Source organism: Erythrolamprus reginae, chromosome 1 (assembly GCF_031021105.1).
Source record: "Erythrolamprus reginae isolate rEryReg1 chromosome 1, rEryReg1.hap1, whole genome shotgun sequence".
In the NCBI taxonomy this organism is placed as follows: domain Eukaryota; kingdom Metazoa; phylum Chordata; class Lepidosauria; order Squamata; family Dipsadidae; genus Erythrolamprus; species Erythrolamprus reginae.
In genome coordinates, this window is record NC_091950.1 from 190,210,650 (window position 1) to 190,237,240 (window position 26,591).

General features: G+C 40.1%; 1 protein-coding gene across 4 annotated transcripts; it reads left to right on the forward strand.

Moving 5' to 3' along the window:
• The first annotated feature begins 3,178 nt into the window (after positions 1–3,178).
• On the forward strand, positions 3,179–21,506 carry CYBRD1 (cytochrome b reductase 1). 4 transcript variants are annotated; one of them, XM_070731745.1, is made up of 5 exons: positions 3,179–3,457; positions 10,879–11,171; positions 19,236–19,444; positions 20,845–20,999; positions 21,104–21,506. In XM_070731745.1, coding segments are annotated over exons 1-5 (924 nt in total). In that variant the 5' UTR covers positions 3,179–3,455; the 3' UTR covers positions 21,369–21,506. The 4 variants fall into 4 exon arrangements, with proteins under 4 accessions (XP_070587846.1, XP_070587849.1, XP_070587848.1 ...); XM_070731747.1 differs by lacking the exon at positions 3,179–3,457 and adding an exon at positions 7,642–7,694; XM_070731746.1 differs by lacking the exon at positions 3,179–3,457 and adding an exon at positions 9,218–9,236.
• The last annotated feature ends 5,085 nt before the right edge of the window (positions 21,507–26,591 follow it).

The window sequence follows — 26,591 nt, forward strand, 5'->3', positions numbered from 1 at the left end:
AGAAAATATCTAAAAACCCATTATTTAAAAAACATACAACACAAGCATACCATACATAAAACTATATAAGCCTGGGGGAGATGTCTCAATTCCTCCATGTCTGGCAATATAGATGGGTTTTAAGCAATTTACAAAAGACAAGGAGTGTGGGGGCAGTTCTGATCTCTGTGGGGAGTTGATTGCAGAGAGCCGGGGCCGCCACAGAAAAGGCTCTTCCCCTGGGGCCCACCAGACGACATTGTTTAGTCGACGGGACTCGGTGAAGGCCAACTCGGCCGCTGGGATTCGTGCGGCAGAAGATGGTCTTGGAGGTATTATGGTCCGATGCCATATAGGGCTTTATAGGTCATTACCAACACTTTGAATTGTGACTGGAAACTGATCGGCAGCCAGTGCAGGCCATGGAGTGTTGGAGAGACGTGGGTGAACCTAAGTAACCCCACAATAGCTCTCGCGACCGCATTCTGCATGATCTGAAATTTCCAAACACTTTTCAAAGGTAGCCCCATGTAGAGAGCGTTGCAGTAGTCGAACCTCGAGGTGATGAGGGCATGAGCGACTGTGAGCAATGACTCCCTGTCCAAATAAGGCCGCACCTGATGCACCAGGCAAACCTGTGTGAACACCCTCCTTGCCACAGCCAAAAGATGATATTCCAATGTTAGCTGTGGATCGAGGATGACGCCCAAGTTGCGGACCCTTTCTGAGGGGGTCAATAATCCCCCCCAGGGTAATGGACGGACAGATGGAATTGTCCTTGGGAGGCAAGACCCACAGCCACTCCGTCTTGTCTGGGTTGAGTTTGAGCTTATTGACACCCATCCAGACCCCAACAGCCTCCAGCCACCGGCACATCACTTCCACTTCTTCGTTGACTGGACATGGGGTGGAGATGTACAACTGGGTACCATCAGTATACTGATGATACCTCACCCCATGTCCCTGGAGGATCTTAATATCTACCGCTGGGTGAGATCATCCAGGGGCATGGGGTGAGGTATCATCAGTATACTGATGGTACCCAGTTGTACATCTCCACCCCATGCCCAGCGGTTTCATGTAGATATTAAATAGCAGGGGGGAGAGGATCGACCCCTGAGGCACCCCACAAGGGAGAGACCTAGAGGTTGACCTCTGACCCCCCACTAACACCGACTGCGACCAACCAGAGAGGTAGGAGGAGAACCACTGGAGAACAATGCCTCCCACTCCCAACCCCTCCAGCCGGCGCAGAAGGATACCATGGTCGATGGTATCGAAAGCCGCTGAGAGGACAAGCCCCTGTCCCGGGCCCGCCAGAGATTATCCATCAGCACGACCAAAGCAGTTTCCATGCTGTAGCCAGGCCTGAATCCTGACTGTTGAATGCCTAGATACTCGGCTTCTTCCAAGGACCGCTGGAGTTGGAGCGCCACCACCTTCTCAACAACCTCATAAAACATAAATCATTAAAGTCAAATTAATATCTGAAAAAGAGCCAAATTACATCTAAACATTAACATTTATTGACTCTGAGGTCCCTGGAGATTTTATCCCAGGTTTACTTCCTTGTAATTTTCTACTAGGGAAGGGTCAGTCTTCCCAATTTATATACAATTCCATTAAAGTGGGTGTTAAATTGTTTGTGTATATTCCAGCATCTTGGTGGAACTTGCCTGTAGCTGCATTAAAGACCTTAGCAAATAATTCAAAGCTGTGCCTCAGCCAGGCAAAAGAGTAGTTAGACACATGCTAGGTTCCTAAATATATAAATACTCTTGATGTTACACCTTTGCATGCATAACTTCCTTAGTATAAAATCTGCCTTGTAAATGGCCCGTTTGATACTAAAGTTTGTATCAAAATTAACATGAGCCTTATTTCACTTTTATCATTAATTACAGTTTAATTGGACAGACATGATGTGATCCTCAACCACCTTTGCTAAACCATGGATTAAAGAAATGCTAACATAAACAGCCTGTAATTAAACAAGCTATTAATTATTTCTATATTATGCAAACAAGAAAGACTTTGTATTCCTCCTGGAGGAAGAAAAGCCATGGTTTGTTTTAGTAATCTTTGTTTTGTTTTAAACAAATGAGAATCCCTAGTTTCCCCATATACCATAAAAACCTTGTGCGCAGACATATTGGTGTTTTTTTTTAACTCAACACATTGCTTACTTGCTGCTAAGTAAAATACACTGTCCCAAAAAATAAAGGGAACACTTAAAATAACACAATATAACTCCAAGTACAGTAAATCAAACTTCTGTGAAATCAAACTGTCCACTTAGGAAGCAACACTGATTGACAATCAATTTCACATGCTGTTGTGTACATTCAACTTTGTGCAGAACAAAGTATTCAGTGAGAATATTTCATTCATTCAGATCTAGGGTGTGTTATTTGAGTCTTTCCCTTATTTTTTCGAACAGTATATATTATCATCCCTTTATCATCACAGATAGACTATTTTGCTGTGCACAGAACAAGTGGAATAGAAAGAAAATTAGCCTGGAGAGAGTGGAAAATAGAAATTGTTTGCAAAATGTATAAAAATCAAATATATTTCAATAGGATAATGAAACAAATTATGTAAAAGGTAACCTTGCCAAAGGTCCAAAAATTGTATTTGTATAAATCACTGTAACTAGAGGATTGAAGAAGGGTCCAAAGTCTAAACTTATTTTTAAGGCACTGAAATAATGATTATGTACCATCAAGTTATTTTCAATTCTTAACGGGCCACATAGGTAAGGACCATACAGATTCTCCAAGTCAATCTATCACTAACCTTTTCTTTCATGTCCTCCAACCATGTACTTATTCCCTCTGTTGTTGAGCTTACCCACCTTGTCCTCTTCTCTATGTTTCCTAGAATTACAGCCTTTTCCAGAGAGTGGATATTCAAATCGTGTATCAGAATTTGTATGGGTGACAATTATGGGTTAATTTGCTCAATGAAGCATCAGTTTGTTTTCTGGGCTATTCACAGAATGCTCAGGCATCTTCTCCAGGACCCAAATTCATTGACAAGGGCTTAAATATTCAACCTATCCTGCTTTAAACTCCAACTTTTGTTTCCATAGAGGCTCACAGATATAGTAATAGGAAAAATTTCAGAGTCCAAAACAATTCCTAGTGAAGCAGAATCTGGTTGGATCCTGAAATGACTTTGTCCTCATCCATGAGAGAAAAAGAGACAAATATGGTTCCAGGATCCAATTGTGTACCTCTTATAAATAGACTGAATCCAGAAACTTAGATCCAACAGGTGTTAATCTTTTTGTTGCTTTTGTAAAAGAGCTCCTGTTAATACTACTGCCTAAACCACTCTTTGAAATTAAAAACTGGTTGGAAGCCATGTTTTAATGAAATGGCAACAGCTGTGTTCTCTGTTGAAAATCTATTTAACTGTAGTCCTGTCTACAGAGCAAGCCTAATGCATATGGTGTTTGTATCCTCCTAATAATGTAAGTACAGTATATATATTTGATGTTTGAATTTTTTCATTGCATTTTTACAACTTTTTTCCATTGCTGGCTTGATAGTTGCTTTTTAGTTTATTTCAAGATAAAGATTTAGTTTAGAATGGATATGACCTCAATAAAGGCTTAACCTTTGGCTTGAAACTAGCATCCTAATATATGTTTTTACAATTCTATTGAAAGGGTGGTTTTGTTTAATTTTCACTTTGGGAATTTCATTTTTCACTAATCCATGAATATAAGTTAGGTTTCTTTCCTGTGCAACCATACCCAGCAATCAGAAATTATATTAAATGGAGAAAGCTAATGTAAAAAGAAGGGATGGAGAAAGATACATTGTAAGAAAGTTCAGGTTAAAAAGAGATCAATGCAAACTCCTGGTTTGGGGTGAAAATTAGGGCCTGGGGGTGTCTGTTTAATTGATCAAACATACCTCTCAATGTTCTACAATGTCTTATTTAAAAGTTTCCACCTCTTTTAACGTCAGTGTTACTTCACCCTCTTATTTCTGCTAGATTTACCTTTCCATATTCTGACGGACTATCTTGTTTTTTTATTACGGCTTATTCCTTTCTCATTATAATCCTGACGTAGATATATTAAGATGCAACAAGATTTTTTTTGACAGGCCTTACTTTAATGTCTTGCATATTTAAAGCTTTAAGCAAAATATTCTTCAACCATCTTAAATAGCTTGTGTTACTCATAATAATTTTACAAAGTCATAAATGTGTTTGTGTGTGTTTACACATGCATACATAATATATTTAACTCTCTTTAACTCCCAAAAGTCTGAATGACTTTTGATACGCAACTATAAAATTAAAACAGTTAATAGCATAAAATAAAACGTACCAGCCCAGTTCAAAAAACAACCTTAACAATAAAAACACGCTGTAACTTTTGGTCTTGGCAACCCCTGGCAGAAACATTGCAATAATCCAATAGTGAATTAATGAGAACATGACTGACTGACTGAATGGTCTTTTGGCTGAGGAAAGGGCACATGTGATACACAAGATGAACCAATGCAAAGCCCCACCTGGTCACGGTTGTCACCTTCTCATCAAATCTCAGAAGATCTCTGAGTTTAATGGGAAAATGTAACACATTTTTAAAGCTTTAATCTTATATTTAAGTAAGGAGGTAGGTTGCAACAATTCTGTTCTCACAACTTTCTAGAAAAAAAGATTTTCATCAGCATGCACCTCTTCTGCAAAAAAAAATAAAGAGGGTTTTTTTTAAAGGCATTGCACTAAATCAGGGGTGTTAAACTCATGGTCCACAGAGATGTGAATTACTGCTGGTTTGGGCCAATTCTATAGAACCGGTACTGGGAATTTTCCCCCACTGGCCAAACAGGTAGCAATGGGCAGCTGGACATGCCCCCGAACTTGTGTTTTTCACTTCTGTGCATGCACAGAAGGTGTTTTTTGCTTCTGCTCATGCACAACAGCTGCATTTTAAACCCTGTGCATGTACACACCTGCACAGCGCATGAGGAAGTGAACTGAAGTCAGAATCCATCCCCAGGTTCACGGTCTAGATGTGTCATGGTGCTAGCCACTCCCACTCCTATTTTAGCGAAGGGGAAGTCACAATATGTCGCATGATGATGTGACTACACGAGTTTGACACCTTTGCACTAAATGATTTTGTATCCCATCTATATCCACTGATCCAACCCTAAATACACATAGAGTTTTCTTTGGCTGGATTCACATAACTCACATCCTCAGGTGAAATAATAATTCTTGGAAACTGAACAAATCAGAAGTGTTTGCATTGCATAGGTTGAATTCACATAACAGTTGTGGCTATTCTTTGGTTCAGTTTTTCCTTAAAAAGATATGAATTAATCTAAAACCTATATTTTATGTTTACTTTTAATAAACAGCTAGATAATATAAATAAATGGATTTGAATAAAAGAATACAAACTGACAGAGAGATGTGGGGATCCGAGAATGAATGACAATGGTGATTATTTTGTGTTTAAGCCGATATAAAAATACTAACATGCAGTTGAAAACAAAACTGATTTAATATGAAGAAATAATTAGTGAAGGATAGGAAGGAATGACAGATTCTCAGAGTAAAACAGACCAATTTCTGGTGGGGAGTGAAAAAGAAATAGTTAGAAAGGAAAAATGTGAATGAAAACAGAACTGCAAGAGAAAAATATGAATCTATATAAAGTATTAGAAGACAAATTACTGTCACAAAAGAATGAATGGAATGCAGACAAGAAGAACTTGGAAACTGTTTGGAACAAAATGAACACAATATTACAGAATGCCAAGAAGTGTGTTGAGTTACGCTAATAGAAAATTTGGAAAAAGATTTTTGGTAGAATGATCAAAATGAAATGAAGACAATGATTGCTGCTAAAAATTAGAATGACAGACAGAAATCTAATAAATATGGTTGCAAACAATATATTTAAACAGAGCACGAAATAAATGTTTTGGAAACAGATGAAAAACATTTATACCAAAGAGCTTCCAGCAAAGTGATTAAAATTAAAAATGAAAGTGAGGATATAATTTGGAATGAACCTGGAGTGAGGAAATTTCGGAAGACATTATTTTAAAAATTTGTAAAAATAGTTATAAAGATTTATTTTTACTATGCTATGCTATGCTACGCTATGCTACGCTACACTACACTACACTACACTACACTACTCTACACTATACTATACTATAAATGCTAGTATCTAATAGAACACTGATGAAAGGTCAATTATAACTACTCTAAAATAATTTAAAATGACAAAAGTTGTATACCTTGAGAAATTATAATATATGTGCGGTTGGCTTACAAATGGCAGTACAGTATAACTTGTTCACTGTATGTTTAAGATTGCATTTGTATCTGTTGCTTGGAACAATAACATTTGGGAATTTTTCTAAGTAGAAATGTAGCTAACATGAGTGCAAAAACTGCAGAATAGATTTGTTAATGTGCTCAGAAAATTGTCTGACAGAATTCTGATCAAAAGGTAACAAAGAGCAAAGTCTGGAAGATTAGGCAAGGGGGGCTGCTTAGCAAACAATTCAATGTTTTGCATGGAATACCTCAAGCGTTATGTTTACCGAATAACAGAAGGAAGGGACCTTTTGACCAGAGGTCTTCAAACTTGGCAACTTTAAGACATGTGGACTTCATCTCCCAGAATTCTCCAGCTGTGCTGGCTGGAGAATTCTGGGAGTTGCAGTCCACATGTCTTAAAGTTGCCAAGTTTGAAGACCTCTGTTGTAGATCATCTAGTCCAGTGATGACGAACCTTTTTTTCCTTGGGTGCCCACACCCATAATTCAATGCCTCGGGAGGGTGTAAACAGCTTTCCCCACCTCCCCAGAGGTCCTTTGGAGGCCAGAAATGGTCTGTTTTCCAACTTCTGGTGGGCCCAGCAAGCTCATCTTTCACCTTTCCCAAGCTCCAAATGCTTCCCTGGAGCCGCAGGAGGGTAAAAACGCCCTCCCCCATCCCACCAGAGGCTCTCTGGAAGCCAAAAATGCCCTCCTAGAGCCTCTGTGCAAGCCAAAAATCAGCTGGCTGGCACACACATGCACGTTGGAGCTGAACTAGGGCAACGGCTCGGGTGCCAACAGATATGGCTCCACGTGCCACAGGTTCACCATCACTGATCTAGTCCAACCCCCTGCTCAAGCAGGAGACCCTATACCAGTGATGGAGAACCTTTTTTGGCTTGGGTACCAAAAGTGAGTTTGTGCGTATAACAGCGTGCACGTGCATGGCAACATCCATAATGCAATGCCCTCCACCCTGAATGCGCACAACCCCCGTGCTGTCCCCCTGTGCATAGTTGAAACCAGGCCTTTCACATCTCGGCCCATTTCTTCTGCAGCCGGCAAATCTTTCCTGAAGGCCTCTGCAGCCGCAGATCAATCCAGAGTTATCGGTTAGAGAGGCCTTCAGGAAAGGCCTTTAGGAAAGGCCTCTGCAGCTGATAAGAGAGCTCCAGATCAATCCAGAGCTCTGTTATTGGCTAGAGAGGCCTTCAGGAAAGGCCTTTAGGAAAGGCCTCTGCAGCTGATAAGAGAGCTCCAGATCAATCCAGAGCTCTGTTATCGGTTAGAGAGGTCTTCAGGAAAGGCCTTTAGGAAAGGCCTCTGCAGCTGATAAGAGAGCTCCAGATTTATTGGCTACATAGGCCTTCAGGAAAGCCGTGTTGACTGCAGAAGAAATGGGCCGAGGTGTGTGAGGCCTGGTTGAACTATCTGAAGATACGTAGTAGGGCAGTTACACTTCCCTCTTGTTTCTGAACTTCTGGTTGGCTCGTCGGGTCATTTTTTAGCATCTCAAGGCTTCAGGAATCTGTCCTGAAGCCTGAGGAGAGTGAAAACAGCTGAAAAGGTGGCTGAAAATCAGCTAGCCAGCGCGCACATGTATGCTGGAGCTGACATAAAGCAACGCCTCGCATGCCCTCAGATATGGCTCTGAGTACCACCTATGGGATGCGTGCCATAGGTTCACCATCACTGCCCTATACCATTTCTGACAAGTGACTGTCCAGTCTCTTCTTGAAAGACTCCATTGATGAAGCACCTACAACGTCTGAAGGCAAATTGTTCCATTGGTTAATTATTCTCACAGTTAGGAAATCTATCCTTAGTTCTAGGTTGAATCTCTCCTTGATCAGTTTCCACCCATTGATCCTTGTGTGGCCTTGAGATGCTTTGGAAAATAGGTTGTCTCCCTCGTCTGTCACAGCCCCTCAAATATTCATATTCCCTTGTTTGTTTATAATTTATGGAGAAATGCTTGTGGTGAGGCCAGAGGTATGTTTGGTTTGGACAGGAATTTATGCACAAATGATGCTATGCTGGTTAAACATCCAAGTGATCTGAAGTCGTTATTAGATGTATTTAACAAGTATTTGGACTTTTAAAACCCACCTTTTGCATTAAACAGTCATTCTATAATGTTTCTCAGCTGGAACTACATGTGATATCCTACCAGTTTCTTTAATAAAGTACAGTAGTACTGTAGAAGAATTTTATGAATTTTTAATGGATTTAAAATTTTCAATGGATTTAATTGATTTAAGCACCCTTTGAAAACCTGTGAAATAACAAATCTGCGAAAGATGAACCGTGAAGTAGTGAGGATTACTGTAGGTACTTATGGTCTGTTGCAAGGAATGTTTGTCAAGTGAACAAAAAGGACTGTGTAAAAGGGTGTACTGCACTTCTGCCTCTTTGTTGTGTGAAAAGTTGACCTATGTTAGGAGAAAGAAAAAATTAAATTGAATGTACAGGGTTATATTCCAGGTGTGTGTCTGTTAAAATCGGAAGTGGTACAAATGAATTAATGTTCAATGCAGGTCAACTGAATACAAAAGTGAGAGACCAGTAGAAAAAGCATACAGCATGGTAAATTAGTAACTTCCTAATTTAAGTGAGGAGTGAATGAAAGAGCAGGGCAGGCTGAGATGAAGTAGAAAACCAAAAATAATAGTTGGAACTGATGAGATACAAAGGGAAAAAGTGCTTGGAGAGGGGCAGCATATAAATCCAAGAAATAATAAATAAATAAAAAGTGCTAAGATTAGAGTAAAATCATGTACGAATGAGAAGGAAGCAAGGATACAAAGGCAAATTAAGAAGTATAGCAAGCTCTGTTGGGGTGTAAATCAGATTTTCCTTTTCTTTTATTTCATGCTCTTTATTCCTAGGCATAGAATTTAACTTTTTTTTCCTGTCCTCGGAATAGTAAAACACAAAAGGGAACAAACGGTATGGTATTATTATTATTATTATTATTATTATTATTATTATTATTATTATTATTACTATTACTATTATTACTATTATTACTATTACTATTACTATTATTATTTATTAGATGTGTATGCTTTGTATGATTTGTATGCTTTGTATTGTATTTATTAGATATTATGTATATATGTACATACATGCAGAGCAAACAGGGCCAACATTGGGCTTTAATCCTATACTGATTACTTTACAAGGTGTGGAGGGATTCTGGCTACGTGCTAGAAGGTTAGGTCAGAAATAGCATCACAGGACAGGCTGACAAGTCTGCATCGGGGTAGACGGCACAAGGGGGAAGGGAAAATAGCACAGTATCCCCCATAGGCCCCATAACGTTCATGTGGCACCCAGTGCAAAAGTACAATAACTTTAGAAGAGCTTGAAAAATGAATTCAAATTTGTATTTATTTATTACTTATTTATTTACTTATTATTTACTTACTTATATTTGTATGTCGTCCAGCTCCCTAAGGATTCTGGGTGGCTTATGACCAAAAAGTAAAACATAAAGTATTAATAATAAAACATCTTTTATTTATTTTTTTAAAACCATATAGTTATAGTTTATTAGATTTGTATGCCGCCCCTCTCTGAAGACTTGGGGCGTTCCATTTATGGCTAGATCTCAATGGTGCACCATTCAGTCAATGGCCCAGACCTGCCAGAAAAGCCGGGGCTTTACAGCTTTTCGGAAGGCCAGTAGGGTGGGGGTAGTCCGGATCTCAGGAGATAACTGGTTCCAGAGAGCTGGAGCCACCACAAAGAAGGCTCTACCCCATGTGACAGTGTTTTAACTGACGAACCAGAGAAGACCAACTTTGCGGGCCCTTATCGGTAGCTGGGAGATATGTGGTAGAAAGCGCTCCTGAAAATAGTCTGGCCCTGAAACAGAATATAGTCTAAGCCAGAGGTAGGCAAAATTGGCTCTTCTATGACATGTGGACTTCAACACCCAGAATTCCTGAGCTAGCATGATTGGCTCAGGAATTCTGGGAGTTGAAGTCCACAAGTCATAGAAGAGCCAACTTTGCCTACCCCCTGATCTAAGCCAAAATATAATCTTTTGGCACCAACAGCCCTACAACTTTCACGTTGCCTCAAGAAAGCCCAGGATACGGTAGACTCCAATCACCGAGAGTTCCCTGCGGGGAAGAGATCGGCGAGTCTCTGAAGCTGAAATCCAAAATAAGCCGCCTTCTTCTCCGTTGGGCTTAATCTTCAATAGCCAAGCACAGACTATTGAACTTAACGCTGTTGCTTTCTAGTTACCAATATCCGCGCCGACAGCCTTCGGGGAGGCGGGTGGGGGGTGGGAATGCCGCCTAATAATTCTTAAGCCGGAGCAATTTAGGAGCGCAAATTTTTGACTTCAGCTGATGTCGAGGCCGGAGGTGGGAGAGGGAGGCGCCGAAAAAAGCAGGGCTAAAGACGAGAAAAACAGAGGGTCGAGTCTTGCAAAGTCCCTGCCCGGTGCCTAAACTTCCTTCTCGACTTCCTCGTGATTTCTCCAGCCCGGTCTAAAGTGGGAGGAATCGCTTTGCTTTCTCTCTCTCTCTCTCCCTCTCTCTCACACACCCCCTTTTTCTTCCCCTTTTCCCTCCAGGGGACGAAAGAGGAGACCGCGCCACGGCGAGCGCTCCGTTTCCCGTCTCCGCCCCGCTCCCGAGTTTGTTTGGGTCCAACGCAGTTTCGTCCTGATCTGGAGGGAGATGGAAGGCTACAAGGCTTTCCTGGCCTTTCTGGCCTCAGGGTTGCTGCTCGGCTTCCTCTCCGTCGTCTTCGCCCTGGTCTGGGTCCTCCGTTACCGCGGGGGGCTCGGCTGGAACGGGGGCCCGGTCGAATTCAATTGGCACCCGGTTCTCATCATCACGGGCTTCGTGTTCATCCAAGGAATCGGTGCGTAATAGGGACGGAATGGGTGGGCAACCGGGGACCGGGGTGGGTGGAGAGGGAGGAAGGCGCGAGAAAAGGCTGCTGGGCTTATATATGTATGTATGCATCTATCTATCTATCTATCTATCTATCTATCTATCTATCTATCTATCTATCTATCTATCTATCTATCTATCTAGTAGTAGTAGTAGTAGATTTGTATGCTGTCCCTCTCCGAGGACTCTATAGTTCTATATCTATATCTATTATTATTGTTGTTGTTGTTGTTATTATTATTATTATTATTATTATTATTATTATATTTGTATGCCTCCCCTCTCCGAGGACTCTATAGATGTATACCTATCTGTCTGTCTACGTATGTATGTGTATATATGTGTGTGTTTTCTGTCGAATATATATACTGTATATCACATTGTGTGTGTGTGTGTGTGTATATATGTATGTTTGTGTGTGTGTAACATTTTTGCTGACAGTGAATATTATATAGTATTTATTATATATTACATATTTTAAAAAATCCTCTGCAAACGCTGCAGCGCACACATAGAAGCAAGCGAACTTCCACACCATGTGGGGTCTGTTAGCTCGTGGGTGGGGGGATTCTGGCAGACTGACAGGCTTCGCACAGCTTTCCCATCCCGGGTTGTTGGCACCGCAACAACCTCCAAAAGGCGGGTCGGTGTGGCGACGAGCCACCGCTCGGCGAGGGCTGCGGTGGCAAGTTTTAGGATCCAACTCCCAAAATGAGGAGCTCTCTAGTCGCGGGCCGTGCAGTTAGACCTTTCCCAGAATGAGGGAAACCCCGCGAAGAACGCCAGGAATTCTCCCGCCTTGGGGGGGCGGTCTGTAGCTCTGCCTCCCACCCACTCACGCCCACCCCGTTCCTCCTCCTCGGTTCCGAAGCAAGCTCTCCAGAGTCACTGGCCCGGGAACGGTGCCTGTTGGGTGCCTTTTAGCTTAGAAAACAAGCCTCACTTCCGTTGCGTCCGAGCGTTAAGGAGTACAGTAATTCTGAATTTTGCGGTTGGAATTGGGAGTTGGGGGAGGCCTTGGCGCTCCCCGGGTTTGTTTTGCAGACACTTCATTACCCAGCTGGGTTAAATCCACTTAGGAGGTGTTACAAAACTGCCAGCCGGATTACGAAAGCGATTGTCGCGACGTGCATATTATTTTTTCCTCGACTTTTTTGTTTACCCGTTTAATTGATATCTTGTCCAGAGCAAAAAGGGCGTGGGGTATTCAGGCCTTCCTTTGTGTGTGTGTGTGTTTTAAATTTCCCTCAGTGACTCTGCGTTTCCCTCAGTGACTCTGCGTTTTAATAGCAATGCCTTTATAGGAACCTAGATTGCTAGGAAGGTGAGGGATAGCATGTATGTTTGGATGGGTTTTTATTAAATGTTTTTATGCTGTTTTTATGTACAGTATTCTTATTTATTGGAAGGCGCCCAGAGTCTTTTGGGAATTGGGCAGCATACAAGAACAATAAATAAGTAATTATGTAAGTAGGTAAATAAGTTCTGTAAGTGTGAGTAATCGGGATGGTGCAAAAACAAACCACAGTGTCTGGTTTACTGAAAAACCCCATTGTGTTCTGATCATTTTACACTGACTTTCTGTAGGTATGTTGTCTTGACAATCCTGATCAACGAATGTGTTTTAGAGTGACATACTGAGTGAATAATAAATTGAATGTTTTTAAGTTTTTAGGATTTTTAAAGTCTTTTAATCGTAATTAATTGGATCAAATTGTTTTACTATGTATTCTATGTTTGTTGTGAGCCGCCTCGAGTGGACCGAGAAGGGCGGCATTAGTGATAGGCTAACAAATTTTTTACTACCACACTGTGGGCGTGGCTTATGCATTTTGTTTCCACATCTTTCACTGCAAATTGGGTGCTCTGGGGTGGAGCTCCAAATTTTGCTACCGGAACTGCATTCCTGACTGTTCCCGTAGGAGCCCATCACTAGGCGGCATACAAATCCAATCAATCAATCAATAATATATTTGACCATCTTGATTATAGTTTCTGAAAGCTTTCAACTATTTTATTTCACTGATGGTGCAGGAATCAGCTCTACAGAATGCCTTGTAATTAACAATCATCCTGTACTGAATGCTAGATTTTGTGTTATTTAAAATAGATTTAATACTGTAATGGGAGGAAAACCCAACTAGGCACTAAACACTTGATAAAGTAATATGAATGGTGAAAGAAAGTAATCTTAATGGTAGAAAAAAATCAACCATGGGGGAAAAACCCTAAAAATTAATACACATATAGTGTATAGTTTTGATACTATATGAGGTTTATAATTTCTGATAAGTATAAGAAATCAGATTTGGGCTTGTAAATTAATTGTACCATCTGGGAGTTGTTAGATCTTCAGAGTCTAGAAGAAGAAAAAGCAAGAGATTTTAAAAGTAAAAGCAAACTGTATGAAAAGTTGCGTCCTTAATTTTTACAAATACATTTCTGTTCGTGGAAGAATCAGTGTCAATTTATCATTTACCTGTTAGAAGGCATGAATACTAAATCTTTTAAACTACAGTTTACCACACTGTGGGCGTGGCTTATGCATTTTGTTTCCACATCTTTCACTGCAAATTGGGTGCTCTGGGGTGGAGCACCCAATTTGTCAAGCACTGGAAACTTTATACCTTGCCTCAAGGGAGGGTTTTAACTTACCTCGCTGCCGGTTCAATTCCTCCCATGCCACGTGGGTGTGCTGCATAGCCGCACATGTGCTTTGCGTGTGCGCATATGCACAGTGCCAAAAGAATCCAAATAAAGTCAAGATGCAATGCATGTGCAGTGCCGGAAACTCAACTTCGGGTAACCCCTTGGAACAAATCTCACCCCCATTAAAAAAAAAAAAGATGGCAGCGTCCACAGGTCGACACTGACAAAACCGGTTCTGTGACGTCACCAGTGGTTTGCTACCATTTTGGGCAAATCGATGCAAACCAGGAGGAACCTACATCTGCCTTGCCCATTGGCATCTGGTCATGCTCACAGCCAGATCTGAATCCATTCTTTCTCCTGACATGCTGCGCAATGGCCCCCTGATATAGTCATTTACAAGAACACCTTCTGAAATCAGATATTTTTAGAAAAGAAATGTGGTATGTTGTAGTTTTGTATGAAATTATGCAAATACAAAGAGAGGTAGGAGTGTGCATTTCCAGGATAAAGGAGAACAAAAAGGCACAATTGGCTTCCTGGTAAATAGGAGTGTTGCCAGTGGCTATGTCACCATCGCAGCTACTTATGAAAAACGTACACAACATATTCTCAAACATAGTCACTAGATGTGTCCCCTCCCATCATTGCTTAATCTTATTAGTTCTCTTTATTTCTCTCTCTACATAGGTACACAAACCCACACACATTCATACATAGGGATTAGAATGGCACTTTAAGTAGATATGTTGGCAATAGTTAACATTCTTAAGGGTTTCCCCCCCCTTTTTCAACTGGATTTTATTTTAGTTTCCCATTGTTACATAAGCAATATCTATTGTATATCCAGTATGTTGCTCCTAATATTATTTTACCTGTACATTATTCATTATTCAGTAAAACAATTTGGATGGAAAAACTTGTGAACTGCCTGTGATGATGTACATAATTTGGCAGGTGTGTTTTATTCTTGATTTAAGATGGGAAATTTCAGATTTCCCCATCTTAAATCAAGAATAAAACACACCTGCCAAATTATTTACATTCTTGATTTAAGATGGGGAAATCCAAAATTTCCCCCTGCAGGCTCTGTAGATGTGGCTTGTGGGTGTGACCTAGAAGTCAGGTGGGTGTGGCTTTGGGTGGGTGTGGTCATGTGGCTGGGTGGAAGTGGCCAGGTGGGTGCAGCCAATTTAGCAGTCCATTTTGCCAGGGAGCAGGAGGTTGGACTAGATGACCTCTGAGGTCCCTTCCAGGCTTTGCTTTGCTGTTTCAAAGCATTCTCTGAAGCTATGTCTGCTCCTTCCTTCCTTCCTTCCTTCCTTCCTTCCTTCCTTCCTTCCTTCCTTCTGTGGGAAGCAACCCCCCCAATAAATATTACTCATAATAAAAGGCTCACAAAAAAACAAGGAAATATCAAGTTGCTAATAAAGAATCTGCCTGAAGCTCATTCCATATTCCTGCCCAATAGAGATAATGACTGTACAGTATAGAAAGTGGAAGCCTGATGTTTGGCTCCATTCACACAAGTAGTCAAGCAGATTCCTAGAAAACCCCGTTCAAGACTGGATATTTTGAAATTTCTCCATGGCAAGATTTGGCAACTAATAAAACACAATAGTAATAGAATCAGAATAAGCAGCCCCACACTAAAGACCGGATACAGGACAAAAATCATTTAGCCACAATGGGAATCACCCAAACCCTTTTAGAAACACAAAGCCCATGTTGCACAACCCCAAAACTTCAAAAACATAAGACCCATATAAGAATCCTTCCTTTTATCCGCTGCTGAATGTCACTTTGCTTCTACAATTAAAAACTTCTTCTGAGCAGCTTCTCAAGATTTTTCAGTTTAAAGCAGGAATCTCCAACGTTTGCAACATTAAGACTTGTGGACTTCAATCCCCAGAATTCCTCAGCCAGCTATGCGGCTAAGTTTGGAGACTCCTGATTTAAATCAACAGCATTTGTTTTTCTTCTTTGCCAAGCAATCTCCTGGCTGGAAAGTGAGTCTTGATTTTTTCCTTCTAACACCTCTCTCTTTCTTTTTCCCTTCCCTCCCTCCCGCCCCCTTTTCTTTCTTTCTTTCCTTCATTCATTCAGGGGAACCCACATGGAAAAAAGGCTTTTAATTTTTTTTTAAAAAAAACAGGAAATGATGTCAGTGTGGGTAGGCGGAGCCTTGTGCTGCCATCCCTGTTCTCCAAAGCAGCCACCACAAATGCTACCTACTGAGCAAACTGGGAGGATTTCACCCAGGACTACTGTGATATTGAAGTTGGGGGTGGGGGTTGGTCTTGATTTCTATTTGTTGTTATAGACTACCCCGGTCTGTGGGGACTGGGGTAAAGTATCAGTAGTGTTAAAAAAAATACACTATAAATTCATATAGGAATAAATTTGTTGAGAGTTGACAGAAGTGGATTGACTTTATAACACTATCACACTATACAATGGATTACTGTAAATATATAATTGTTTACTAAACATTGTACCATTCTTATGTAATAGAAGCTAGACTAATAGAAGGTTAACGGAAGGAAAAGTGCATAGCATGATTGTGAAAACAAAGACTCCTGAGTTGTAAAAAAAAAACAAGAGAATGGGGAAAATGGCTAAGTAGAAAAAAAAATTGTAACAGTTTATTTTCAGTTCAGCCAAAGTGCTACTATTTAGGAAAACTTGTGATTCCAGTTTTTATTAGTATCAACTTTTGTTATGATACTCCCAGTATATTTTGGCGAGATCGTGCTAAGAAAGGATAGTCTAAATGTTCAATTGGAGTATTGGAGGACATATGGGCAGAATTACATGCCACATTTTACGGTGTATAAGACGCACCTTTTGTTACACCGAATACAGTTATTTTTGGCCTCCCGAAGCCCCGCCCCCACATTCCATTTTTGCAAAAAACAGGATGTGCAGAGGGTTTGGGAGGCTTGCAGAATACTTCTGGGGCTTGGGGGAAGACAAAAATGCCCAAATGAGTATTTCTCTCCTTCCACCAGCCCCCAGAAGCACTCTGCAGGCTTCCCAAACCTCTGTATGTCCTGTTTTTCAGAAAAACGGCCCTGCTTTTGCAAAAAATGGTGTGTGCAGAGGGTTTGGGAGGCCTGCAGAGTGCTTCTGGGGGCCAGGGAGGACAAAAACTTACCTTCATGCATTTATTTACCTTCATGCATTTTATACACTGGTGCATTTTATAATCCGAAAACTACAGTAAGTATTTCATGCATGCTTACAAAAATCCATATGGGGAATACATACCAGAGTAAAATAACTATACAGGATGTACAGATTCCATAATTGGAATTAGAATTTTTGTGGCTAAGCCACACGGTTCTTAAGTGAGTCATGCCCAATTTTATAACCTAGTTAGCCACGGTTGTTAAGCAAATCACTGCATTTCTTAAGTGAATTGCATGGCATGAAGCAAATCTGCCTTCCCCCATTGACTTTGCTTGTCAGAAGCTGTCTGGGAAGGTTGTGAATAGCAATCACATGATTCTGGGATGGTGCAACCATCATAAATATTTGCTCGTTTCCAAGCACCTGAATATTGATCATGTGATCACAGTGATGCCATGACAGTCTTAAAGAGTGAGGCTAGGATGTAAATCATTCTTTTTTCAGTGCCATTGCAAATATAAGCAGTTGCTAAATGGATGGTTGTAAGTGGTAAATTGTTTTATGCTTCTTAATACTTATTACAGAGGTGCTAATAAAAGGCAAATGGCTGATTTATCAAAATACGATTTGGTAGCAAAATACAAATGATTTAAAACCGCCATTTTTTCCTACCAGCCTCTTAAAGATTTTAACGTAAGATTATCCCTTCAGCGGGCTTTTGTATAATTTTGGAAAAAGCTATGAAACTCGAGTGTATGCAGTTAATTTAAACAGTGTCAAATGTCAGTATTATATTTCATATAGGCATGGGGGAAATGGACCTGGAGTCTTTTTCCAAGACATTCCATTTGGGGACAGAGATTTATGACTTTTATAGCACAAGTCCTTGGCACAGGTGACGCGCATATTAGTAAATATTTAAAGGCATGGCTCTTAGAAAATATGTATTAGTCTGGGAGTACTTTGTTCCTTTTTGTTATCAAGAAGCTTAATATCTACCTACTCATGCACTGTGACGAATGTATTATGTGCTGCTGCTAAATTATCTTCAATTTTTTTTTTTACTGACCTAATTAAAAGATAAATAAAATAATGTGCTCGGGTCATTCTTTGACATATGGGCTGCACTAAATACACCTTTTATTCAGCCACTCTCAGCCCAACTCACCTCAGGGTATTGTTGTGGGGGTAATAAGAGGAAAGAATATTAGGGATATTTGCCACCCTGAGTTATTTATAAAAATAATAAAGTGGGGTAGAAAAGGTAACCCCACCCCTCTAAATTACAGTGGAAGAATGACAGTATCAGCACTCCAATTAGCGCTTGGGGGGGGGGAGAGTTAGAGACTTTGGCCTGCCAGACAATGATTCACCAGGTTCTGTTCTGCAGCTCCCTCCCCCACAACTCAAAACTCAAGTTTTCCTTCCTTCTTTGCATATTTCGCTATGTTGTCTTAAGAAACCTATTTGCAGACACATAAGCCATTTATTTCTCCCTTAAAGTCCCCCAAATTCTTCTGGACCGATCCAGTACTAGAACGTAGCCATTTACTGTACTTACTATGTACAATCCACTGAAGTTATCATGCAGACAAAGTGCCTATTTCTGCCTTTTTAAGGTGAAATGTGGGCCAGGTTTGGCTTTTTTAAAAAAACAGAGTTCCTTGTTGTTTTATGAAACGTTAATGTGCTATCTGATTTCCAATGTACACATAGCTGATTTCACCGAAGCGGTTTAGTAAATTGTTACAACTGGAGATTCTGGTTTGTCAATACCAATAATTCAGGATTTGTAAACCATCCCACGATATATAAGCAGGAACCAACTTAGTTGAATCTGATTTTGAAGAAGCACACTAAGCCAGGAATTTTAATTTAAAAAACCCAGAAACAGTTTTTGTTCAATATGTTGAGTCAGGCCATCTTTTTAATCTAGCATGATTGCCAGTCAGTCTCCAAAATCTTAGATACAGAATTTTATCACTGTCTCTGCTCTTGTTCTTTTAAAACAAAATCATTTTTTAAAATGTGTATGTGTGTGTGTGTGTCAATATTTTAGTTTCCAATTACAGTAATCTGAATTATTTCCTTCAGAAAAGGGATAAACAGTAAAATGAGAGAGCATGACCTATTTGTTGAAGGAAATGCTCAAAAATGTTGCATGTACTGCAAAAACAGTTTTAATGTTCCTAATAATATCAGTTTTGTTTTGTTTTAATCTTCAGAATTCTTCCTTATTTCCCAATTGCAGCAATTATTGTATACAGGTTGCCATGGACCTGGAAATGCAGCAAATTTTTGATGAAATTAATCCATGCGGGGTTACATACCGTTACTCTGACACTTGCTATTATTTCCCTGGTGGCTGTTTTTGATTTCCATAATGCTCAGAAGATTCCTAACATGTACAGCCTACACAGCTGGATTGGATTGACCGCTGTAATTCTTTATGCTCTGCAGGTTAGATGTCATTTATACTTAAAAACAGACTAGGATTATTTTAACTTCAATAAAAATGTGCTGTGTATACATTAATTTTAACAAGGGAGTTTGTATTCTGCAGTTCTTAGACAAAAATCTTACAACTCGATAAATTAACCTTTGTTGAATGAAGGTGAATATATATGTGTCCCAGGATAATGTTGTAGGATACAATCTAGATTGGTCATCGGGCCTAACATTTTATCTTCCAACATTTCAGACTTGTGCTGGAGCCTCTAGAGCAGTGATGAAATTCAAATTTTATTACTGCCGGTTTTGTGGGTATGGTTGGGTGGGGGTGGGGTGGCTTGGTGGGCATGGCAGGGGAAGGATATTGCAAAATCTCCATTCCCACCCCACTCAAGGCCCAGCCAGAGATGGTATTTGCCAGTTCTCTGAACTATTCAAAATTTCTGCTACCGGTTCTCCAGAACCTCTCAGAACCTACTAAATTTCACTCCTGAAGAAGTTCCCTGAAGATGGAATCCAGCACAAGCCCTAAAGCTCAGAAGACAAAACATCAGTTGCGATGACTGACCCAGATTGGTTACTTCATTAATCTTTGTCTTAACATTGTAAACAAAATAATAGATATAAGGTATTTTACATTTAAACAATTGGCATTCTGCTGCAGAAATCTGTCCTGGAACTAAAAATATTTTCTTAATAAACATTTTGTAATTGCAATTAAAACAAACTAGTTTGCCAATATCTTGCAGATTGCAAAATAATACTTAAACCTAAAGGCAGTTGTTTAGCTTCTTAAAAAAATATGAGAAGAAACAAATTATTTGCCAATAAACTAACCCAGCAAAAATTGTAAAAGGATCTTTCTCATAAACGGTAAATTTAAAAAGACAGTAGCCCCCAAAAACCGTGTTTCTATTTTGAGTACTTTTAGTAAGGAACTTTTTGGTTTTTCAGTTTTTATTACATTTTTAAAAATGCTCTTTCTATATTCAGAAGTATTTCATTTTACCACCTTTGTAGAGTGCTTTTCATATAATTTTTATAGAATATCCTAGAAATACGTTCAAACTTTCTTGTTTTTAAGAGTAGGGAAGATTGTAAATGTATATCATTTAATGTAAATATATATAGGTTGGGGAAGCCGCTGCCCTCTAGAACAGGGTTCTCCAACCTTGGCAACTTTAAAATTTATGAACTTCTGGGAGTTGAAGTCCATAAGTCTTAAAGTTGCCAAGGTTGGAGACCCTTGCTCTGGAAGAGCTCCATGGTAATGGTGAGGAATATAATTTATACAGTTCAACAGAATTTGGAGATCCAAAACATTCTTGCTTCTTCCCTAAATCCCTACATGTTTGTTTTTAAAATGATGTGTACCGTTGAACATTTACTAAGTGTCATCCGTGTATCAGCTTGTTTTAGGCATTGTGGTCTTCCTACTTCCCTTTGCCCCGACTTCTCTTCGGACAGCTGTGATGCCAATACACACATATTCAGGTCTTCTCATCTTTGGGACAGGGATTGCCACAGCCCTAATGGGAATTACAGAAAAACTCTTTTTTGAGCTGTAAGTATTTATTGGGATGTCACTAATGTTTTTTTTTTACAATGACATTTACTAATTGAGCATTCTTAATGGTTTCCTTAACTTTATCTTGTTTTTCCTTGAAGGAAAGCACCCCCCTATAGCCAGTCCCCAGAAGAAGCGATTTTTGTCAATGTTCTGGGTGTCCTGATCGTCGCCTATGGGGCTGTCATTTTGTGGATGGCTACAAGGCCTAATTGGAAGCGCCCACTCGAACACGTTTTTATAACCCATCAAATAATTGGAGAAGGACTCAGTGATGATGACTGTCAGAGTCCAGATTTGGAGTTCAACAGTGATGGAGCTGCTAGAAAAAGAAACCCCAAATCTGATGAAGCTGGACAGAGATAAACTATGTAAAGAAAGTATATAGCAGAATTTGCAATGAAGAAAACTCACTCTCCCTAGTCACTCCCAGCTCTTCAACACACCATACTTTGCTTTGTTAATATTGTTAGAATTTTCTGAATAAAGGAGAATAGTAAAGAATTTTAATTTTAGAAGCATCTACGTTCATATGGTGCCACTAGGGTAACTTGTACTGTATTTCTTGATAATTTTGAAAAAAAAATCTGAAATTATCACCAGGTCAGTTACATGAAATGCTTTTTTATTGATGGAAGAAGTTGACAAGATGAACAGTTAGATTTCAGATTTTGGAAGAAAGTTATGAAGAAAGGGAGGACTCCATTGAATAAAATGACTAAAACCTTTGATACTTTTTAAATGTAACATGTTCAAACTTGTTTCCATAAACTATGGAACTTCTGGCCATCTTGGAAAGCTGAATGATTGATTCCACAATTCATTATTTTTCTTTTTTCTATTGACCTGTGATGTTGCCTTCCACTGGCACTGGAGAAGAATTGTGTATTCTGCAGTTCAATTATTATGATTATGGTGGCCAGGGAAAGAAGGAAGAGAGAGGCAAAGTAGGTGGCTGTGTGGATGATAATTTGATGGTTTAGCTTTTTTTTTCACACCACTGCCAGGTTCTCATACAAACACATCTTCTAATATCAAACTCAGACATTACTGCTGTAAGGCAATCAGTATTGCTTCTGGCACAACCACATTTAAATTAATATTGGCTTTACACAGTAACTCCATTATTTGGATTAAATGTGTTGGAATGTTTACAGTTAGTTTGGATTATAAGCCAATGTAATGTAGAGTAGGTAGACTAGACTAGATTGGACTGGACAGCACCTTGAAGGGTTATCTAGTCCAGCCCTCTGTTCAAGCAGGAGAGCCTCTACTGTTTCAGAGAACTGACTGTCTAGACCAGGGGTTTCAAACTCGTGTTGTCACATCGCCATCACATGACTTTTTTCTCCTTTGCTAAACCTGGCATGGGTTTGGCCAGCGCATGACGCATCCGGGCCATGTGTTTGACACCACCTGGTCTAGACTCTTCTTAAAAACATCCAGTGATGCAGTGGCCACAATTTCTGGAGGCAAGCTGTTCTATTGCTTAATCATCCTCACTGTTAGGACGTTTCTCTAGACCTAAGTAAATTAAAGCTGTGTTAATCTTAACTCTTAAAGAATACCGTTTCAACATGTACATTCCGGAGTGTTTCGGGGGGGAAGGGGGGTGAAAGGTTTTTTTCCATGGATAATAGATGGCTAGCATTGTGGATATTTGGCAAAGAGCAAGCCTTCTCGCTGATCTTATTTCCTTAATGAACAACTGAAGCTGTTGCGTTCTTTTAAATTGATGTCACTGACTACATATTTCAATAAGCTACTTATTTTTAGGAGGAGAAGGAGCATTTCCTTTATTTTATCAGTAGATTTCAACAAAAACTATATTGAAAATAATCAGGACCTTCAACCTCCATGTGCTGAGATGATGCTGTGTTTTAGGATTGTCCAATTTGTATGTTTTATGTTTTGATCTGTCAAGTGTGCAAACAATCAGGTGCACAGTGGAGGTTCAATTAAACTAATTTATTGCTAAAAGCCTTAGCTAACATGCAAGAGTTATATGAGGGTTAACAACATTGAAGGGGAGAGGGGGCAGCTTGGACTTAGATCTCTTGTGGCTATGTAGGGATTTTAGACTGATCTCCCTTTTCACTCCACCCCTCAATTTCTTCCATCTCTTCTACATGATTCTCCTTTTAGAGTGTCAGGTGACAATTCTAAACCAGCCCTTGCTGTGGCACTGCCAGCTATATTGGGTTCTAAATTTCTCTTTCTCTTCCTCCCTCTCTCTCTCTCTCTTTCACACATATACACACACACTTTCTCTCGCACCAGAGCAGCAGTGGCAGGAGAAGAAAGTGTGTCCATAGGACCAGAGGTGGATGCAGGCAGCCACAGCAGACACCCAAAAGCCTCTTGTGTGTTGCTCCCAACCTTCGCCCACACCTCTGCACTGTTTTCAGGCGCCCAGCTTACTGGGCTCTGCCCCCCTCCAATGGGGCAGCAGCTTCAGCAGAGGCTGGTGGCGCAGGGGCACGGGCGAAGGTTGTGAGGAGAGTGCAACACATGGGATGCTACCTGTAGACTCTCTCATACATACAGACACTTCTTTCTTCCTCTGTTCTGCACGAAGTATCCCAGCAATATCAGTGAAGGGGAAGAAATTTAGTAAACAGCACACAGAGCTGCTCCAGTCCACATCTTCTCCAGGTCAGCAGCTGTTTGTCTCCTTTGTTGCTCTTAATGGGAAATCGTTTAGCACAGCACAGCGAAATGTAGCAGCCATGAGCTATGCCTTCTTCTAAGCGCTGCGGGCGGCAGAGCAAATCAGGTGCTTCTCTCTACACAGAGTTTTCAGGATGAGACTTTGAGGAAAGCGAAACTCATGGCTCCTACATTTTGTTGTGCTGCATGAAGTATCCCAGCAAAAACAGTGAAGGGGAAGAAAGCCAGTGGGCAGCACAGAGAGATGCCCCTTCTCCGCAACAGCCGAGGACCTCTTCTGCTTGGAGCTCTAAGCTGCAGGGAAGGGGGAGGCTGCCACACCAGCAGCTTCAGGGGACGGGGGTCTCCTTCCCTAGATGGTTAGTTTTCTTGCCTCTAGGTGGCTTTGCCTTTTGATCTTTCTTAGGCACAGGGAAAAGCAACCCTGTGAAGGGGCTGAGCCTGCTTACCTCACCGCTGATTTGCTTCCTTCTTGCACATGTACAGTGCTGGAACACTGCTTCTGTGCATGTGCAGAAGAAAAAAACCAGGAAAAATGTAAAAAAAATAAAATTTAAAAAAAGATGGTGGCGCCCACGGACCGGCACTGACCGATCCAGTTCAGTGACATTGTGATATCGCCAGAGGATTGCTACCGGTTTGGGAGAACCGGGAGGAAGCCATTTTTGAGCTATATGCCAAATCTGTACTGCTTCCATTTTTCCAAGGACATTTAACACAGGCTTATATAGAGGATTCATTGCATTTTATTTTTGCTCTTCGTAACCTTAGAAACTATTGAAACTACAAATGTCATCTACTTTTATCTTTTACTATAACAATAAAAACTAGACCAGGGGTGTCAAACTCGAGGCCTGTGAGATGGATCTGGCCCATGGGATGCTTAGATCTGGCCCAGAGGGCCACCTCGCAGTGCCTCTGCTAGCTTCATTTTTGCTGGCAGAGTGCTCGGGCTGCCACAGGCACCCCTGGCACAAGTGATATCAAGCTGACCGCGCCTATCTTGGTCCCGCGAGGTCAAGCACAACCCTGATCCAGCCTTCAATGAAATTGAGTTTGACATCCCTAAGCTAGACTGTTGGAAAAACCCGTTATCTATCGTTATAGAGAATGTTACACTGAATAAAAAAAATAAAACTTAATCTTATTCTAGACAATGTTGAGAAAATGTATTCAGCACATCCTTGCTTACATTTTGAAAAGACCGTCTAAATGTATATCTGGATGATATAGCATGAAATATGTAATTGGACTTTAGGGAAGCTAATCCGATTTTTGAATTATCATTGCAGCTCATTTGAAGAAAAGATCAAAACTGCAGCAGCAAACTCAGAGCATTGAAAAAAAGTACTCTTTTTCTCAATACTTTCAAGTGGACTTCCAAAGTCGGTTTGCCTTTTACTGTAATTTGTAGTGCAAATTAAAGCATTCATTCTAGAGACATCTCAGAAAATTACTTAGTTTCTGAAAGAAAACAAGAAGATATTTCATGTCAGTTTCCTTATCCTGACTAGTTTGCTATTGTGGACAGGAAAAGAAAGTAAGCAGTTAAATCTGTCATCCTCCATGATAGAAACTCTTTCCTATCCTGATTTGCTGCTGGTTGCAATGTTATTGTAAGCCATTATAAGAGTGATCTTAGGAAACAGTGGCCCTTCCTCATATTTGCTTTTCAGACAAGTTGGGATTGCAACTTCCGAAAGGAAGGATAATGAGTTGGTATCTCAATATTAGGTGAGAACTGCTGTACTGTAGATCAGTGTCTCCCAACCTTGGCAACTTGAAGAGATCTGGACTTCAACTCCCAGAATTCCCCAGCCAGCAAATGCTGGCTGGGGAATTCTGGGAGTTGAAGTCCAGATCTCTTCAAGTTGCCAAGGTTGGGAAACACTGCTGTAGATGATAAACCCTGCCCTAAACATCATCATAGCCATTTTCTATTATAACAGCTTTAGAGAAGCCAAAGGTTCTCAGCATATTAGCCTGAAGGCTCAGTAGGATAATGGTAGAAGATGTAAAACCTGGCAAACTCCAATCTCTACAGAAGACAGTGGGAAAGAAGAATGTGCATTATTATAGCCTTTATATTTTGAAATTATAAACTAACATAGCAGAATTATTGACCCTGAAGATTGTCTTATGGAGTGTTTCTTGACCTTGGTAACTTCTATGATGTATGGACTTTATCTCGAATTCCACAGCCAGCATGCCGCACATCTTAAAATTACCAAAGCTGAAAAACACCAGTTTCTAAGAGAATGCATGTTTTTATATATTAGAATAAATAGTATAATTTTAATTTAAAAAAAACATGGATATTGCCAATATTACTGAATTAAATATTTGGAAATCCATTTGAATACATGGGATCAGTAATCCTTTGTAAAGTAAACGTTTTGTAACTATTTTTATATTACAATAAAAACTTGAAGAATCTACAATGTTTTGTGCTAGTAATAATTGCTAGACTGTGTGCTGATTTGAAATAGAACCTGGGAATTGCAGATGGTGAGTGACAATCATTTTTTCTCTGTTACAATAGATGTTTATCTAATATTATTAAGATGTATTGATTCCTAAGCCTCTGTGTAGATTTTGAGGATAAACAAGAGAGAAGTTTGTTACATTAATAGTTTACTTGGGTTTTTGTCCCAGAATTGCAAAGGTTTCAGCGAATTCATCATTTAGACACATCATTTTCTTTTTTAATTTATAGGAACCGTTAAAAAAAATATCCCGTTTGCCAAGGAGTCATGATACCTCCAAGACCTGAATACAATGCATAACGACCCTGGTTAGTTAGGCATATAAATACTCAAGGACTGTTTAGGAATTAATACAGGCAACCTATTAACATTGTTAAAGTTATAATGCCAAAAGTAGTTGGAGACACTTTTTTTCAGCTGGTGAGAAAGAAAT

What these genes read in the sequence shown, in the direction of transcription:
- CYBRD1 (XM_070731745.1), top strand. An exon ending in CGTGTTCATCCAAGGAATCG is followed by an intron (nt 11,172 to 19,235) that starts GTGCGTAATAGG and finishes TCCCAATTGCAG; the next exon opens with CAATTATTGTATACAGGTTG. An exon ending in GAAAAACTCTTTTTTGAGCT is followed by an intron (nt 21,000 to 21,103) that starts GTAAGTATTTAT and finishes TTTTCCTTGAAG; the next exon opens with GAAAGCACCCCCCTATAGCC.